The sequence below is a fragment of the Podarcis melisellensis genome, assembly GCF_964234715.1.
Source record: "Podarcis melisellensis genome assembly, chromosome: 8".
Taxonomy (NCBI): Eukaryota; Metazoa; Chordata; class Lepidosauria; order Squamata; family Lacertidae; genus Podarcis; species Podarcis melisellensis.
The window spans coordinates 43462536-43482431 of record NC_138540.1 but is presented as its reverse complement, the minus strand read 5'-3'; the positions used below and the strand labels follow the sequence as shown (position 1 = coordinate 43482431).

At 50.6% G+C, this 19896-nt stretch overlaps 1 protein-coding gene across 1 annotated transcript; it reads left to right on the top strand.

The window, feature by feature from the left end:
* The first annotated feature begins 15715 nt into the window (after nt 1-15715).
* CHTF8 (chromosome transmission fidelity factor 8) lies at nt 15716-18250 on the top strand. Its single transcript, XM_081922657.1, has 4 exons — nt 15716-16051; nt 16515-16552; nt 16655-16772; nt 16890-18250. The coding sequence occupies exons 1-4, from the start codon at nt 15794-15796 to the stop codon at nt 17100-17102; spliced, it is 627 nt and encodes a 208-aa protein (XP_081778783.1). The 5' UTR covers nt 15716-15793; the 3' UTR covers nt 17103-18250.
* The last annotated feature ends 1646 nt before the right edge of the window (nt 18251-19896 follow it).

Here is a 19896-nt window from a genome sequence, read left to right as displayed (position 1 = left end):
AGCATAACGCTACTCTCTCCTCACCCCCACCCTGAAACTGAAAACATATCATTTCAGCAGTGGCGTAGCGTGGGGGGTGCAGGGGGGGCCGGGCGCAACATCTGGGGGTTACGGTTAGGGGGCACAAATCCACGGGTTAGGGGGTGCAAATTACTTGCCTTGCCCCGGGTGCTGACAACCCACGCTATGCCACTGCATTTCAGCCCTGTAGCCACTTCCTTCTCACCCCCTCAGGAATTCTGGAAACCTAGGACCATCACCGCCCCCACTTCGGGGGAAACACAGACGTCAAGGTCAGGCAAAGCATTGTTCTTCCCCACTGGCTGGACTCATGGTTTCTGCTTGATGGGGCTGAAACCAGTTTGCCTAGTCTGGGAGAGTACTAGAATTTGCTGCCACCATAGCCATTTGGAGGAGCAGAGACAGGCACATGGTAGACCGAGACTGGGGAGGACACCTGCAAGTACACTCGCTCTAATACATGCTCAGCCTGTGCAGCAGCCAAGAAATTGAGTGAAAAAAGTTAGCAAGTCCCCCATTTCAAATCTTGCCACGGTGGTGCTAGACTGGCGTCCTCTGTCTCACCTTCAGCGATACTGACCCACCTTCCAAGGGGCATTATGTAACGTGGTTGAAGCACTTTGAACACTCAAAAGCCCTGTACAAATGCCAAGTACTCTCTTTTATTATTAAAAAGGGACAAACAAAGGCATCGGCAGACGAGTCTCTTCCATAGCAGCCTGGCCCCTTCTGCTGACTTCCACTCATTCAGGTTCAAAGCTACTTGTGGAGTCTTTGCTGGTATCTTGGAGGTTAATAATTGACTGAGAAGAACATTCATTCCAGCCTAGATCCCAAGGTCAAAGCCAACTTTGTCAGCCTGATAACGCTGCGGAGGAAAGGAGCGAGCTCAAGGGCCCAGAGGAGGGGAGGAGGAAGGAGGCATGGGAGTTGGCCGGGTTCCCAAGACCTGCTGGTTGTCTCTCCAGTCATTCACTTGCTTTGGATCAGAAGGGAGGAGGAGGAGGAGAGGGGATGCTTTCAGCCCACCTGAGCTGTTGCTTCCCTGGACTATCGCAGTTGGGAGGGCAACACTGCCGCCTTGCAGGTTTTCGCTCTTTTCCTGCTTGACAGTCCTTGCATGGAACAGCCACAGCCATGGCAGGGCTGGGACAGGTGCCTTTACGTGCCAAACTTCTTTAGATAGACAGGCGGGGGCAGCTGCGCCTTGATGTCTGCCAGAGACCGCTCCACCACCACCAGGCAATTCTTATCCAACAGGTCCACAAACAGCAACGGCTGCCAGGGGGAAGAAGAAAGGAGGAGAGTTAGAATAAGCAGAGGTTGGCAGTTGGCAACCTTTGGACAGAATGGGTTCAAGATAGGGTGTCATCTTGTGCCCAACACATGTTGCCTGTGGACATGCAATTATTTTCATGCTACAAAATATCAGCTGCCCAGATAGGCCAGCAGCAAAAGCCCTTCTCACAGCCATTCCAGGACACTCGCATCAATACCTAAAGAGAGCCCTGTTGAATCAGACCAAGGGAAGCCATCTACTCTGGCATCCTATAGCCTACAGCGGTCAATCAAATGCCTCTCAGCTTCTCTGTTGATACTCCCTGGTGTTAAGCAACAAGCTGCCTCTGAACAGGAAGGATGGTGCTTTTAGTAGCCACTGGGAGACTTCTCCCCCTTGTGTTGGAGATAGAGTCTTGCCACACTCACCCTTTTTGCCTCTGCCACCCTTGTTCAATAAATCAAAGGCAATGGGCTTATGATGCCTGTTGTTTCCGGCATTTACTGCTCTCTCATTGTGTTCAGTGTAATATGGGACTGACACACCCCTCCTTGTGCCGTGTGGCTACTTGGGATTTGAAAAATAGGCCAGCAGGCTTAACAGCAGCCCTGCTCCTTATGGGACACCTGGATTTTCTAGCAACAGAGGCAACAGCTCTGCGGCCTTGGCAATGATGCTGTACTTCCCTGCCACAGATGCACCTCTCTCTGGCCCAGAGGCACCAGCTTCATTGCCAAGCCAACCGGAGCATGGCTTGGAGTAGTAATGGCCCCAACATGCCTGGCTTTAAAAGAGAAGTAGGCAAATTCATGGAAGAGAATAAGGCTATGTTCTCCGTCCACTGTCAGAGGCAATATCCTTCTGAATAATGCCTGCTGCTGGGAACCACAAGGGGAGAGGGCTGCTGTTGCACTCAGGTCCTGCTTGTGGGATTCCCTTTGGAGCAACTAGTTGGCCGCTGTGAGAACAGGACAGTGGGCTAAATGGTCTCCTTTGGTCTGGTCCAGCAGGGCTGTTTTGAGGCTCGAAGCACTCTGCTTCTGGTCAGGCCAGGGTTAGCCTTCAACCATGCCAGCACCCTGCTCAGGGCATTGCTGGTACTTCCCAAACGTTTCTCCATGGATTTGTAAAGCCCACTTTCAGAGTCCTCTCAGCCAGCTCCAGACCTGATGGCAGCTCCCTGCATCCCTGAACCATGCACTGTTGGGGGGGGGGAGTGTTTCCTTTTGCCTCTCCTGGGTCCAGTGGGGTGGGGTGCAGATGCACAAAGACGAACCTGGTACTTTCTGCAGAACTTGAAGGGCCTGGAGCCACAGGGAGGAACCTTGGAGAACTGTGCATGGGACTGCTGGTCATTCAAGAAGGCAGAGTCATCAGGCTGCGACTGGAGAGAGAAAAGGCAATGTTACTGAGGGCACAGGGAAGCTGTGGTTGTCAGCTTCACAGATGTTTCAGATCATATCCCGTTTCACAAAGCTGTGGAGAACAAGCAGTGCAGCTAATTTGCCTCGGAGCTGTGTTGCACTCTCTACCAGGACAAAAATGACCCAGCTAAGTCCCCCTGCTGGAAGCAGCCTCCAGGTCTACCTATTGTATTATGAGCTGGAGCAATCTGTAATCCTCTCCAGACTCCCGGAGCCTTTCTTAGACATGTCAGCCAGCTTTGCGCCCCCACCTCCCCCCAAACTTCCATGATTGTGACCTACAGAAATCTCCCTACCAGGACAAAATGGATGTGCCATCACTGACCCAGAGGTGATGTTTGAACCTGTGATGGTCCCTTATTCTAACTGGTGGTCCACCTGTCTATTATGATTGGCAGCAGCTCTCCAGGGTCCTGGGCATACAGAATCATAAAAGTTGGAAGGGAGCTCAAAAGGTCATCGTCCAACCCTCTGAGGATGCAGGAAAGCCATGCCCTTGGCATCCTTGACAGGTTTCCATCCAGCCTCTGCATAAAAACCTGTAATGAAGGAGAGCCTGCTACCTCCCTGCTGGTTCCAAACAGCTCTAACTGGGTGGTATTCAACTTATGAGTAGACATACGTAGATTAGTGATGTCCATTAACTTAGTGTATCTATGAGTAGGACTAGTGTTTTAATACCACCCATGGCTAGGATGCCCTTCCTAACATTTAGCTGAAAGAACATCAACACCATACCCTTAAACCATGTGGCTTCCCCCCTCCCCAAGAATCCTGGGAACTGTAGTTTGTGAAGATTGCTGGGAATTGTTGGTCTGCGAGCAGAAAATTAAAAATATTTGCGGGAAGCCATGTATGGTGTGGATGTGACCTAAATCCTCTTCCTTGACATTTGAACCCATTGGTTTGATGGATCACCTACTCTGAATGGAAAATCTTCCCCACTCTACACCAGCCCTTCCCAGCGCTTTCCTCAAAGGACTTTCTCCAGGCCCCTCGCCACTTTCACCACTCTCCTCTGTCACATTCCATCTTTCTATATGAAATTGTGGTGGCCAAGAAAGGGACACAGCGACTCCAGGTGAGGGCCGACCAAAGCAAGACCTCTCAGTACCTGCCACCTGATCCTCTTGTAATGCAAAGCATGTGCTCTGCCACTGAGCTTTTGGGCATTCCTCACCCTGGTACCCTTGCAGACAAGTCTAGGAATGGGTTGGATGTGACCAGTGGCTCAGACAACAGCAGGTGCTGTGCACCCTTGTGTGGCAAATTGCCAATGGTCTGGGGATGGAACCTTCCTCACCGTGGACCTATCCAGGATGCAGAACATGAATGTGTCATGCAGCAGAATGTGGGAGGCCTGCCGGGGGCTGAAGGCAATGTGGGTGATGGGTGTCTCCCGCTTCTGCCAATGCTTGGGCAGCCCGAGCTTCTGTATCTTCCGGCTCCAGGGGGTGTATTCTTTGTTGGTGATGCTGAACTCAAACATCTGGGAAAGAGGAAGACAAACAACAGAGGGCTGGAGCAGCAGCTCTGTTAAGCAGGGGCTCAGCCCCATAAAGCACGACATCAGGCTTCACCAGTTGGTGCCTTGCAGAGATTTTGGGGTACAACCCCCATCTGCCCCAGGCAGCATAGCCACAAGATGCTGGAGCTGCCCAGCTGTGTTGCCTTGGGCTGATGGGAACTGTAGTTTAAAACTTCTGGTTGGCAAGGTTACCCTAGAGATGGATCATAGAAAAAAAAAGTGAATCTCCCCCGCCACCTCCGGGATGCCAAATTTTGGACTTCCCTGGAATAGAAACACCCTGGCCTGTAGCTCGCCTTCAATCATAATAGCAAAGAACTGTTTTTGTTGTTGCAGAACTGCAAATAATATTGATCTAGACACACTTAATCAGGCTTCATACCCAGATACAGCACCAAAACTACCTTGGTCACTCTGGTGGATGATCAGAAGAGAGGCTTTTGAGGGGGCAGTCAGTGAGAGGGCTTTCCCTGTAGTGGCTCCCAGGCTGTGGAATGCCCTCCCCTATGGAGCTTGTCTCTGTGCACTGCATGCTTTTAATTGATTAGTTAGGACACATCACTTGACCCAGGAGGCCTTTGGCTGAGTAGACGTCTTCCCTCCTCCTGCATCGCTATGTGCTGCAGTTCTATGCTGACTTCTGTTATTTTGTCATCACTGTTTTGTGGTTCTATTTTATTGTTATAATGGCAAGCTGCATTTGTTTTTAATTGTGAACTTAAAAGAGCCTGACTGCTGGATCAGGCCAAAGGGGGCCCACCTAGTCCAGCATCCTGTTCTCACAGCAACCAAACAGATGCCCCAAAGGGAAGCCCCCAAGCAGCACCTGCCTGTAATATTTCTCTAAGCCGCTCTGGGACCCTTGAAGGGTGGGCTACACACACAAGTAATAAGCAAAGAGCAAAGTAACCTCTCCAGTGGAAACAAGACATTTCACCTGCCTTGGATCCAGAACTTACACCGCTGGCGGTCCCTACACTTGTACCAGGGAAACAATTCCCAGGTTCTTCCCACCACTATCCTCCTTGTGAGCAATTGGGACTGACTGCAATAGCGGGGGCAAAACTCTTCTGCACACAGATGAAGCAAACTCCTCCCCCCCCCCCCGGGATTCTCTGTGTGCCTAGTGAGGCTTGGGAGGTGAAGTTGGCTGTGAAGATCTTACCTGCTGATCTGAGTGGACGATCACAACATTATTAGTCACTGGGTGAATGGCCAAAGCAGTCACCGGGCAGTCATATGCAGGCACCGTGCAATGAGGCTGGACAAGAGAGAGAGACAGTGGGGTTCACCAAGGCTTCCTCCCACCCAGGTCGCCCAGGCTGCCCCCTTCCCTTCATCTGGGGCCGTATCATTGCACAGCAGGAGCCCAGAAGGCTCTCAGAATTCTCAACCACCCTCATGGTGAGGATGCAGCAAAGAGACCTGATGAACCTGCTTCACTTTTTCAGACCAAGCAGGTTCAACCTCTCACCACTGCAGGCAGGTTCTGCTTGGCTCACCTTGGCATCTTCCAAGTTGTAGATGTTGACTGCCCGATCACCACTAGCTGCAGCTAACCACTGGCCGTTGGCACTAGCCGCCAGCAGGTATGCAGCTTCTGACGTCTCTGCATGAGGAAAGTGGGTTTCAAAAGTTTTAAATGCATGTGTATGAATGTGTGTATCTACAGACTTTTTTTTTACCCTGGCTTCACTTTAAAATGTCACTTCAAAAGCCACTCATCTGCCCTAATCCCAGTGCTGGTAAGTATGTCCTGCTCTCCAAAAAGCCAATCTTACCTGAGCTGGGGCGGAGGATGTGCAGGTGTTTGCAGACTCCTGACTGCAAGAGCTTGAGGATGTGCACAGAACCCTGGTCCGATGCCACAAAGAGCCTGGTGGAGTCCTCAGAGAAAAGGAGGTGGTGGGCTGAGCGAATCCCCTTTGGAATCTTAGCAACCTTTGGGAAGGCAAGGGTTAAGGATCAGTGTGGTCAGCTCTACACTGAGGCCCCACCTCACCCTCTCCCAACCCCCTTTCCCCCAAGGAGGCTCACTTGGAGAAGTCGAGAAAAGCATTTCCTGTTCCTTCCATCAACTTATAAGAATAAGTTACAAAATCTTAAAAGAACATAATAATTTTATCATTTAATCTGATTTTTACTTTTTTTGGATTGCATCCATGTAAACTGCTTAGAGACTACTGTACTTAAGCTGTATCTAAATTGCTGAAATGAAATAAGTAACTAAGAGTCCTAGAGCTGGATCAGTCCACCTAGTCCAGCCTCCTGTTCTCTCAGGGGCCAATCAGATGCCCCAAAGGTAAGAAGACCACAAACAGGACCAAGTGCAACATCCCTTGCTCATAATCCCCAACAACGTGCCTTCAAAGGTAGACTGCCTCCAATACTTGGAGGGGGGGTCATGTGCACAATCATCATAGCTAGTAGCCATTCATAGCCTTATCCTACACAGATCTGACTGATCCCCCTTTGAAACCATGGAAGTTATTGGCCATTACTACATCCTGCAGCAGCCGACTCCATCATCTACCTATGCCCTGTGTGAAGAAGTTCTTCCTTTTGTCTGTCCAGAATCTCCCAACATTCAGCTTTCCCGGATGATGCTCTAGCATGCCCCAGACCAGAACACCCTGCAGAATTCTCACTCACCCTCTTGATAGCAATATGGTCGCTGCTGAGCTGGACCTGGTGCAGATAGAACCTGGAAGTTGTGGAGTAGGCAATCCAGGAGCCACAGGGTGAGACGCAGCTGCTGGCAATGTGCTCAGGGTCCTAGGAAGGAATCCAGATGAAGGGAGAAGCTGAGCTAGGTTCCTCCAAAAAGATACAGGGGACTAAGAGAGATGAATATGTGTGGCCACACCCTCAGGAAACGGTGGGATTTGCCACCTCTGGAGACCCAGCAAAATCAACATGTTGCAAGATTGCCTTGATTTCAGTTGGCTTGGGAACAACTACAGTTAAACAGATGTAGGGGAACCATAGCAAGCAGAAAAGCAGAGGGGGGAAGCACCAGGGTCAGCTGAACAGGGAAGAGACAGGCTCTTGTGCTCCCTGAAATAAGATGTTTATTTAGTTCAACATGCTTCAGAGTTGAAACTCCTTCACCAGGAGCTGTGAATGCTTGCAAATTCTTTGATCCTTAAAGAAACAAAAACTTACTCTGTACAGTGGTACCTCGGGTTACGTACACTTCAGACTCCGCTAACCCAGAAATATTACCTCAGGTTTAGAACTTTGCTTCAGGATAAGAACAGAAATCGTGCTCCAGCAGCGCGGCAGCAGCAGGAGGCCCCATTAGCTAAAGTGGTGCTTCAGGTTAAGAACAGTTTCAGGTTAAGAACGGACCTTCGGAACGAGTTAAGTACTTAACCTGAGGGACCACTGTATGCCTGAACTAAAAGCAGTTTTAAATTATGAGGCTGTAAGATGTTTTCTTTATTTCTGTATCCAGAAAGTCTTGTAGATTTTTTGAAGCTCTTTTCAGTTCAGGTGTCCAGAAGAAGTCTCTTTAAGGTTCAAGGAATTTGCAAGCATTTGCAGGCTCAAATCTGAATGCATTGAGCTAAATAAACATTTTATTTCAGGGAGCACAAGAGACTGTCTCCTCTTTGTTCTAATGCTAAAAAAAACCCCCATAGCCTGCTTTTGCACAAAACTGTTTGTATCTGAAGTGGAGATATTTCCTGCACAATTCATGCCCACGGGACATGTTGAGAATCTGAAGCATCCACAATCAAGAAGGGACAAGAAATCATGGCTCCCTCACCTTGGCCTTGAGCTGGAGAAGGTGTTCTGGGGGACAGGAGACAGGCAGGACTTCACCAGCCTTTCCTGGAACAAGAACCAAGAGCATCTTTACACATCAAGTCTCTCTAGGATGTCCTAATATGTGAGGGGACTGCCAAGCTTCCCAGCAGCCCAAAGCTCTTGCTGCACCTGCTGGAAAGGGCAGCCTGGAGCTCAACACAGGCCCAGGTGACCAAGGGACATGTCTCCTCTAGGGGCACCTCAAACACACTAGACCATCAAGGCTCTGAAAGCAACGTATGCTCTCACCTGCTGTGTTGGTGGCTCCAAGTCGCCAAAGCTCCAGATGTTTCGGGTATTGCAAGAGGAGGAGGCGGGCTATCCGGGCACAGGAGACAAGGCACCTCTGCGAGAGGGAAAAGAAGTGGCAGGTGAGAAGTGGGGTGGGGGAGCAGAGTTTGCATGGCTTGCCCCTGCGTCCTTCTAGTGCACAGGACCACTGCAGGAAGGAAGAAGCTATGAGAAGCCATCTGTGAGAAGAGAAGGCATTGCTAGATAGCAGGCGCCAATCCCGCTACTCACGTGAGGGAAGGTGACTCTCTGGAGGGTAGATTCACGAGACTTGGGATCCAGATTCTCCATGAATTGTCGGATCACAAGTTCCCCGTCCAGACCTAAATGAGAAGGGAAAAAGCCAGGGTGGTATAGTGGTTACAAATCCCCACTCGGTCATAAAGATCGCTGGGTGGCCTTCAGTCAGTCACTATCTCTTAGCCTAACCTACCTCACAGGGTTGTTGTGAGGATTAAATGAGAAGGAGAACCAGATGCACTACCTTGAGCAACTTGGGATATAAATGAAATAAATAAAATAAATAAATAAATAGGGGGGCAAACCATGTCAAGATGCAACAGATTACAGCACCTTCTATAGGCAGTATGTGCACACACCAGATCAGACTACTGGTTCTCCTAGACCAGTCGTTTTCAACCTTCTCACACCAAGGACCTGCTTTTAACCCAAATATGTTTTGGGGACCAATTCCTTAATCTTTTGCCATATACAGTCATACCTAGGGGTGAATACAATTCAGCTTACCGTATTTTTCGCACCATAGGACGCACCGGACAATAGGACGCACCTTGTTTTAGAGGGGGGAGAACAAGGGAAAAAAATTCTTCCGCTCTCTGACCAGTGCCCCTTCAGCAAAGCGGCAGGAAGCGATGCGCAGAGAGTGGGAGAATTTTCCCCCTCTTGTTTTCCCGCTCTAAAACAAGGTGCCATTTAAGGTGCGTTCAGGCGGCTACCTTGGAAGCCTGGAGAGCGAGAGGGGTCAGTGCGCACCGACCCCTCTCGCTCTCCTGGCTTCAGGTTCCTTTCGACCTGCTCTTTGGGGCTGGCGGGGGGAAGCCCACCACCAGCCCCAAAGAGCAGGTCTGGGAGCAGCGGAAAGGCGCAGCGGAGAGGCTGCTGCCATAGTCACGCGTCACTTCTCCAGCTGGGAGAGGGTCGCGGGGCTATGGCTTCTTTATCCCCGTCCGCGCTCTCCCGGCTGGAGAGGTGACGCACGGCTATGGAGGCTCCTGCCATAGCCGCGCGTCACCTCTCCAGCCGGGAGAGGGTCGCGAGGGGCTGCCTTAGCTCCGCGCGCGCTCTCCCGGCTGGAGAGGTGACGCGCGGCTATGGAGGCTCCTGCCAGAGCCGCGCGTCGCCTCTCCAGCCGGGAGAGCGCGTGCGGCGCTAAAACAGCCCCTCGCGACCCTCTCCGGGCTGGAGAGGTGACGCGCGGTTATGGAGGCTCCTGCCATAGCCGCGCGTCACCTCTCCAGCCGGGAGAGGGTCGCGAGGGGCTGCTTTAGCTCCGCGCGAGCTCTCCCGGCTGGAGAGGTGACGCGCGGCTATGGAGGCACCTGCCTGAGCCGCGCGTCACCTCTCCAACCGGGAGAGGGTCGCGGGGCTATGGTGTCTTCGCTCCATAGGACGCACACACATTTCCCCTTCATTTTTGAAGGGGAAAAAGTGCGTCCTATAGAGCGAAAAATACGGTAAATATTTTCAGGTTGCGCTTCACAGCGACCTGGAAGTAACGGAGCGTGTTACTTGCGGGTTTCACTGCTTGTGCATGCACAGACACTCAAAATGACGTCACATGCATGCACAGTGAAACGCGACCCGCGCACTCGCATCTTACGTTTGCCTCAGGATGCGAACGGGGCTCCGGAATGGATCCCGTTTGCATCCAGAGGTACCACTGTATTTGCATAGTGGAAGTGCTCGTGTTGTGACCCACCTTAGATCAGACAGTGACCCATTAGTTGAAGACCAGTGACTAGGACCAATGTTGTCTACTTTGACTTGGTCTCAGGAGGCAGAGGGAGGCCTTTCCCATCACCTCCTACCTACGTGGTCCTTTTTAAATGGGCATCTGGGGATGGAACCCATGAACTTCTGTATGCAAAGCAGGTACTTTACCACAAAGCAATCAAACACACACACACACACACACACACACACACACACACACACAAGATTGCAGTGAACTCTACCTCCAGAGATGAATGCTGTTGCAAGATGTGCTACTGTCCGCACATCATGGGTGTGGTGCTTAAAGGGCCTTGTTCGCACCCACTGGAGCTCAGCACTGTCTAGCTTAACCGGTAGCAGCTGGAACTGATATACCATCCCCTCCGAAGTGCCAACCAAAATACTGTCTTCTGCCTGTGGAGAAAGTTGGGCAAGCTAAAGGTTTGCAGGGAGGAAGTATTAATGGCAGAGAACAGGTCGATGCAGAACCTCATGCAATGAAAATAAGTGAACTGACGCACACTGAAGTCACATTACACAGACCAAGGGCTGCCATGTTGGCTCAGACCATAGATCCATCAAGCTCAGCCTCCTGGCCACCAACACTGGTCAGCTGGATGCCCCAGTCAAGCTCAGATTCAGCACAGAACAATGTCATTTCCCTGAATGGCAACATATACACACTCAGGTTTTTAGAGGCTCTGGATAACACACAAAGTGCTTTTATCTGCCACAAAGTCTTGATTTAAATGAATTTCTGATAGCTGGCATCATATCATCACAGGGCCAAGAGTTCAAGAGCAACCTACGCCAACCTGGGACCCTCCAGATCTGGTGGACTACGGCTCCCATCAGTGCCACAGTTGGCAAAGGCTGCTTGGGAATAAGCTGCACTCCAATGAGGACTCTGCTCACACAATCCCCTAAGATAGCTGTCTATCTTCCCCCTTAGGAGTAAGAAAGTTTGCCTTGGGTTGCAACTTTCCAAATCTTGGACTGTTGTTATTCTGCAGTTCAATTTCACACTCCCCCTGTCCTGCCACATAAGTGACTCCTGCCTTCCTTTCTGCTTGTCAAACTCAAGCAAACGCTGCAACCCTCCCCCGCCCCCAGTGCTGCTCTGGCTTTAACATGCAACTTACCTCAGACCCAGCCAGGCAAAGGACGGCTGACTTGCTGACAGGGTGGCTCCACAGCAGCGTCCCCATCTCCGAGTCCCAGAACTGCACCTTCCCAGCAGAGTCCGCGCTGACAATTGTGCCATCCGAAAGGAAGAGTATGTCCCACACCACCACAGGCAACCGCTTGCGGGACCCTTTGAAGCACCGGTCCACGAGGATCCGCTGGACAGCATGGCCTGCAAAGGAGGCACCAGGCTCACTCAGGGTCTGCTTAGCCTCAGCTGCCAACAGTCACCCCAAACCAAGCAGGCCTTTACAAGGCCTTAAGGAAAGCCCCTTTGCTCAAATGCTTACAGGGCGCTATGGGGAGGGTCACCAACATGGCGCCAGTGGGTGCACCTCTGCCTACCCAGGGTTCCTCCTCCTGCTGAAATGAGGACTGAAAGAACACCCTGTTGTAGCCAACAGAAGAGGTGTGAGGAAACTCTGGCCCTCCAGATGTTGCTGAAGTATAATTCCCATCACCTCCTCAAGTGGCCATGCTAGCTGGGGCTGATGGGAGTTGTAGCTCAGCCACATCTGGAAGGTTAAAGGTTCCCCACACCTGCAACAGAATATGCTACAGCATGTATACGATGCCTGCTAGAGTTTCTGCAGTGTGCAAATATGCCCACAGGCCCCCAAAGGCTGGCAAACCCAGCTCTCCAGGCAGAGCAGAGGCTCTTTCCCATAATGCACCATCAAAGTGGAGGTGCCAGGAATTGAACCTAAGATCTTTGGATTGCAAAACATGTGCTCTGTCACTGAGTTATGGGTCCCTCTCTAATGGAAGGGAGTTCACCAGCTTTAGGCAAGGCAGCCAGTATTGCCCTCTCCTTGCCATTGAACCTGGGTGTATGGAAGGGACGCAGTCAAGAGGATGCAGTCCTTGATTCTTAATGGCCACCACAGACCAGAATCATTAAGGTGAAGCTTGTTTGGATGAGCTGATGACACACACACACACCATATTTCTGGCCCCAGCATAAAACATGCCTAACTCCAGAACTCACCTGATTTGACATCAAAGACACGGATGATGTTAGTGGAGCCAGCTACGATCTTGGTCCCTGATGGATGCCAGGAAAGGGACAGGGTGCGTCCTGTAAGGTAAGGTGGGGCAGAAGAGGAGAGTCTCAGTTATAAGACGTACCAAGACTCAAACTCATTTTGGGGGTGGGGGCAGGTAGGTGAGGCTCAGAGGAACATGCAAATACAAAAAGCTGCCTTATACCAAACCAGAACACTGGTCTTTGTAGGTCCTTGCTATCCAAAATGACAGGCAGAGGCTCTCCAAGATTTCAGACATTCCCAACCCTTCCTGTGGATGCCAGGGGCTGAACTTGGGACCCTGTGCATTCAAAGCATGCGCTCTACCACTGAGCCAAGTGCTCTCCTTGCATCCTGAAGGGGCTTTCCTCTGCAAGCAACAAGAAATCAGGCTCCCTACCCCTCCTGCAAGGGATGCGGGTGGCGCTGTGGGTTAAACCACAGAGACTAGGACTTGCCGATCAAAAGGGCGGTGGTTCGAATCCCCGCGGCGGGGTGAGCTCCCATTGCTCGGTCCCTGCTCCTGCTAACCTAGCAGTTCGAAAGCACGTCAAAGTGCAAGTAGATAAATAGGTACCACTCTGGCGGGAAGGTAAACGGCGTTTCCATGTGCTGCTCTGGTTCTCCAGAAGTGGCTTAGTCCTGCTGGCCACATGACCCAGAAGCTGTACGCCAGCTCCCTCGGCCAGTAAAGTGAGATGAGCGCCTCAACCCCAGAGTCAGTCACGACTGGACCGAATGGTCAGGAGTCCCTTTACCTTTACCCCTCCTGCACATGGACTCAGAGCTCATCCTGTTGATGATCATGACCCCCACATGCACCCTCACCCACAACCAACCTTTCTGTCGGTCCAGCTGCCTCTCAAACTCGATTCTATCTGGTAAGATGTTGAAGAGCTTAATGGTTCCATCATCACAGCCAAGCTGCAAGAACAAGAGAGAGGGTCAGTAGCCTGTCTGGTAGACAGCCAAGAGTCCAGGGCTTTGCCCAATAATTTGAGCTCTGACTGACCAAACTACACAAGATTATCAATAACACAAACACAGAAACAGATGCCAAGCTGGTGCTGGAGAAGCACCTTACTACTCACAAGGAAAGAATTTAAGCCTCAGGAAGCAGGACACTGAGTGGAGAAGAGAATGAAATGCAGAAAATTGAAGAGCTGGAGGGAGCTTTATAAGCTGTTTAATCCAAACCCCTGATTGATGTTGGAAATCCAGAGAGCAGGAGCATCCCCTAGAGAGAGATGGCTGTCTAGCCCCTGAGACAAGGGAGTGCCCACCCCTGCAGGTAATTGATCCAATTGTCAAACTGCACTAACTGTCAATAAGCTTCTCCTAATGTGCATGTGAAATAAACCCTCCTGTCAATGTGTATATACCAAAATTACTAGTTATTACAGATATCAAACGATGTATAGTAAAGTGCATTGCTTAGATTGGTGACCAAAAGTAAAAGGTATTTTGTATTAATAACAATTAGAATTTATAGGAAAGGGAGGCAGGGGAGATGAAAAATTAAAATATGTACTTAATGCACACCAGACTGTGCTGTTAATTAGTTGTACCATATGCCTCATTATTTGTGTAATCAATAAAGTCATACCATACTGATAAAAAATTGTGCTTCTTTTGGCCTCTTGCTACTTCAATTTTTTGTGTCAATTTTTCCAATAATGCTGTTTGTTAAATTGCATTATACCATTGGTCCATAGTTAATAATTGCAATGATTTTCATGTCCTGGCAATAGTTGTTCTTGCAGCAGTTAATGGATGTGTTATGAGTTCTTTGTTTCTAATTTGCAAAATATCGTGACTATACAAGCTAAGTACACCCAGTCCTGGGGTGATGTGGACTGTCTGCCTTGCAATAAAATATATTTATTTAAATACATTTCCCCAGAATTCCCCCCACCCCCAGTAATCCATTCTATTAACATCATTTGGGGTTTTTATCACTGCCTTCTGAGAAGCCAGCTAGCTTTCTGGTTTTGCATCATCTATAGATGTGGTAAAATATTCCTTATTGAAATATATATAAAAAATTGTCCAGTAGCACCTTAGAGACCAGCTAAGTTTGTTCTTGGTATAAGCTTTCGTGTGCATGCATACTTCTTCAGATTACTTCTTCAGATACTTCAGATGCACACGAAAGCTTATACCAAGAACAAACTTAGTTGGTCTCTAAAGTGCTACTGGACAATTTTTTTTATTTTTTAATATATTTTGACTGCGTCAGACCAATACGGCTACTTACCTGGATCTACACCCCTTATTGTTCTAAATCATCAGGTGCTATTCCCTCTAAGGGATGTTCTCTTGCTAGCACAAGACTTCATAAACACATTTTCAAGCTGCCCCTCTCTGGGATACTAGGGGCACCTACCGCCAATTGAGTCCCAGTTGGATCAGCCACCATGCTCCAGATAGGACCTCCAAAAGCATCCAACGAATATTTGACATTCAGCTTCTCCAAGTTGTATTCAACAATTTCCCCACTGAGACCTGCACCAAAGAGCCGGTCTCCTGCTGCCCAGCAGAGTGCCTCTGGGATCCTCGTATCGTGGCCAGCAATGATCTGGAGAGATAAGTCATAGGTAAGGGGAAGGTGCAGGACCCCTAAACCAAGAGGCAATCCTGAACAGTTTTCTGGTCTAAGGAAAGGTGTTTCTTGTAGGCTTTGGGTGTCAATGGCCTCCTTTTAACACACATACACAAACTTTAGCTGGGAGGAATCACACAAAGGATGAACCTGTGCTGGGCTCAGACTGGAGAAGTTTGCAGCCAGAAACCCCAAACACTGATATACCTCCTGATTACAGAAGTAAAGTAGAGAGAGAGGCTTGGTGAGTCACCTGTGCCACCCACCCTCTTGCCCCAAAGAATGCCCAGCAAATAGCTGTTTAGCCAGGGCATCCCCCAGGGAAACAATTCTTTGGGGCTCCAATTCCCAGCCTCAGTGGAGCCATAGGGCTCTCTGTCACTGTGAGCTCAGCTGTGTCTGGATAAGCTAGTATTACTTCACGGAGGAAAGAACGGAGGAACTCAAGGCCACAAGATCTGGGGTCAGACAATGGCTAAGATGCCATTAAAACCTCACAGAGGTGGAGACCTGTCAAATGGGTGCCAGGTGGAGCCCTCAAGTGCACGGGAAGTCTACCCCTGAATGCCAACCACTGGGGAGCCAGAGTCACCTTCTCCTGGAACATGTTGGCCTGCAGGTCGTAGATCTCGAGGGAGCCGTCGAGGCGGCCCACGGCCAGGCGGTGGTGAGATGGGCGGGACGCAGCCACGCACCGGATCCCGGACGGCACAAAGGCGAAGAGCCGTGCGCGGTGTACCTCGAACTCGACCATGGCAGGCAGAGAATAGCACCGGTCGAGCGTCCGGAGAGCGCGGAGACAGAGCGAAGCGAGCCCGGTTTCCACGTGCGCGCCGCCCCTGTAAGCCCGGAAGCGGAAGTCATCTAGGGGCGAGGGGAGGGACTTCCGGGGCTTCGGCGAGGCGGGAGGTTCGGGAGATTCTGAGTGAGGTGCGTGACGGAGCTGGCGGGGGGGAAGAGAGAAAGAAAAGCGGCGAGCGCGCTCTTGAACGCGTGCAGAGTGCCGCTCCCACAGAGGCGCAGGGGCGCGGAGTTTCTGGATTCCCTGGCGTCCAGGGATGAGAGTGACTCTGAGCGCCTGCAGAGTTCCTGTCCTTGGAACAATCACAGGGAAGCGGCTCGCCCTATTTGCTGGATGCTGCGGCTGCGTCAGTTTGCTCGCCTGAGGGTACCGGACTGGCCACCGCCCTCGGCATCGCAGGGCCAGGTAGAGGGGAGCCCGCGGGGGGTCTTCGTAGGAAAGGGGGATCTCCGCCCGAGATTGGCACTGCTGGGGGTGGGGGACTGCCCCTTAGCTGCCTCTGGGCCGGGAGCCCCGCTGGGGTGAACGAGGGAAAATCTGGGTCTTGGCCGTTCTCACCCCGCCTCCAAACCCCTTTTCTCCTTGTTACAGAGGAACCGTGGGACGATGGTGCAGCTGGTCGTGTCCCGGTGAGTCTGCACTGGCTTCTAGCGGGGATGGTTCGGGAATGATCTCTTTGCTACACCTCGTGACCTATAACAGCTCTTCCCTTCCTCGTCTTTTCCTTGCAGGGATGGGGTTGGAGGTCTGGCGGAGTGGGTGCTGATGGAGCTCCAAGGAGAGCTGGAATCGCGATCTGGGGCTGGCCTGGCAGGGAGGCTCTTGGGGGACCTACATTACACCAAAGAGGTGAGAAACTAGCCAAGTGCTTGCAGATGTGAGGAGAGTTCTTGGTTGAGGCTGGCTTCCTTCCATACCACTCTCTGCAAGGCTTGAGTGCCCCCACTGTCTAATCTCTCTCTCTAGGGAGTCCCTGTGCTCATCGTGGGGCACCACATCCTGTATGGTAAAGTTGTGCGTCTAGAGAAGCCCTTTGCCGTCCTGACCAAGCAAGCGGTGGCTGGAGGCGAGGCGAGCTTGGGACCAGGCCATTACTCAGTCACCGCTCTCATAAAGAAGAAGCTGCTCTTCAAAACCCGCCCCAAGCCCATCATCACCAATGTGGCCAAGAAAGCCTGAGGATGCTGCAGCCCACCTCCAAGCACACTGGTGCCTCGTTCGCATGGAGGAAGGTGTGCCTACTTCCTTGCAGAGTGCCGGGGACTCTGCCGAAAGGGACAAATCCTGTCCACTTAGCCAGCTTGTTGGAACTCAGTGCTTTCCGTTCCAGGTTATGCAATCTGTTGTGTGAACCCAGCCCTTGGGAGAACTGCCTTATCTCAGATGCCAGCCTCTGTGGGACTAAAGCCAGTGTCTGGGACAATCCAGCACCCATGCCCAGTGTGTTCAAATAGCCAGTGCTTTCCCCAAGAGCAGCTCAGCTGTGGGATTCAACCCGGTGTCTTTGCTAAAGTGCTGAGCCCCTTGCCCCAAAATCCAGAGACCAGTGAACAAATAAAAGTTATTGGGGCACCTGAGTAATATTAGCCAGATCTTCATCCCAGGGATGGAGGACTCTGCTCTTGGTTTCTGCTTAGATCCTTTTTCAAGGGCTGGTGACCTCTGCAAACCTGATGTCTTCTGGACTAACACTCCCACCAGTTCCAGTCAGCATGGATGACTCTCTACAGTTATCTCGTGCAGAAACTCAAGCCCCGTTATGGTCCCTTCTGGTCACTTAGTTCTCCCTGGGTTCTTGATTCCATTCTTCAAGGAGCTCAGCACTCTTGGAGAACATAGCATTGCACTTTTTGCCTCTTGGGTTCCCTGGGTGGGGAGCTCAGCTGTTGCTAAAGTGCCTTTTGAGAAATGGGCTTCTCTTTTTCAGACACTAGGAGATGATTAGGTTCTGGTCTGCCTTTATTTTCTGTCTCTAGGACATTTTGGGGGAGGGGGTGACTATTGAATTCCAGTTCTTTGGGGAGGACTTGTTGGCAAATAGGAAATCAGAATGGCTGAAAGGGAAATCAGGCTGAAATTTCCTGCAGATTTCAGCTAGCTTAGACCTGGTTCTTTGCCCCTGCCAGTGTCTTCCTCCCACCCCACTCAGATTGTGTGCTCGTTGGTGAAGGGAGGGGATGGGCAGAAAACGTCCCAAATATACTCTAGACCATCTTGTTTGCAAGGTATTTTTTATTGTAACAAATGCATCATAGTAAAAAAAAACCCAAACAACCTTTATAAAAAATATGAAAATGCAGGTAAAAAATAAATAAGTTTACAAATAACTTTAAGCAATCAACTAGTGTTTGTTACCAAAGAGTACAAAAAATTCTACAAATTTCATTTTAAATAAGAGAAACCCAAACGGAGTAACATAGAAAAGGGGATGCAGCCCAGAACAGGGAATTAAGGGGGAGCAAAGCCTGGCACCCTACCCACCCATCCCTCCACTCTCATGCCTGGGACCAGCGCAGGCCGCAGAGAACAGCACGGGCAGAAAGCAGCATTTCCAGACATTTGCAATTAGGAAGGATGCACAGCTGGAAAGAGGGACTTGAGGAAGCTCTCCATCTTTTGCCACAGTGTTTCTTGGGAGCAGCCTTTAAAGGCTGTCAGATACTCATGCACTCTCAACACTGATCAGCCCTGTCCATACAACAGTTTTATTTGGCAGCTCTTTGCAGGGAGGCATCTGCCTTAGGCAGGTTACAGAGCAAGCAGTTACTGTTTCACACGGCTCCCCCCAACAGGGCAGCCTTTTGAAAGGCAGGCTCTAGTGTGGGCTGAAAGCTCTCCTAGCCTGCAAAGCAGCCATTCTTTCGTGCCAGAGAGTACCATACACTCCCCCAGCCACCCAAATAATTGCTTAGAACCATTCTTTTTCATGCTGGTTGGGGCCCCTGGAAAACAGCTAGGCAAGCAGCCCTTAGGGTGTGAGGTTATGCTGAATCCAGAGTGGGGTGGGAACCAGCCCTTTCTGGTGACAGTAGTGGAAGGAGACATCTATCCCAGCTTTGTTTATGCAGTCAGTCCCCAGCATAGGAAAGTTCTTCACTAGTCTGTGCCTAGATAAAGGGAGCTTGCAGCCCAAGAGCCATTATTGCTTTCTTAGATGGCGGTGCAGACTCCATCTGCCTTCCAGAGATGGCAGGACAGAATCGGCACTGATGCCACTTTAGTCTTCCTCCCAGCCACCTGGGCCCATGGGAGTAGCAAGCTGCCCTTTGCCCACTGCTTCCCTGTCTCATATTGGGGGCTTGTTTTTCTTGTTCCTGTCAATTCACATGAAGCAACATGGCAGGAGAGGCAGGAATTTCCAGGTACAACCTCGGATAGCATTCAGGACCTTGTGTGGGATGGGCAGAAAGAAAGCAGCAGAGAGAGAACTTGGAATTGGGGCAGTGGAACCCCTAACAGCAGCAGCAGCAGGACAAACTCAGACTCAGCTTACTGGCCTGAGGCAGAAAGGAGTATAGGAAGATGGGCACTGGTAAGGCTCCTGAACAGCACCAAGGCCAAAAGATAGATCAGGTGCCCTCTGTTCCTAGGAGGTGACATGGTCATAGCACAGAAAATTATTTTGGTACAGAAGTCTCTTGTGGAATCCTGAGAAGTTGCTTGGTTTTGTAAAAATCAGGTATCTAGCCTCATTGCTTATGGGCAAGTTTGTATTTGGAAAAACAAAAATCCAATGCACTAAAAGACAGTGTGCCCACCTCCCTCATACCCCCCCCCCAAAGCATATCTGGAGCAAAAGCATCCAAGTTACTTTTGCATCCCAGGGATTATTCAGCTCCCTTACATAGCAAGGAAAACAAAAGTTGTCGGAGCCTGTCCAGTGTGTGTATGTGTGGCGCGCGCACACACATATATACACAATACCCTCTTTAGTTTGGAGGTGAAAGGTAATAATAAATATACATCTGCTCTA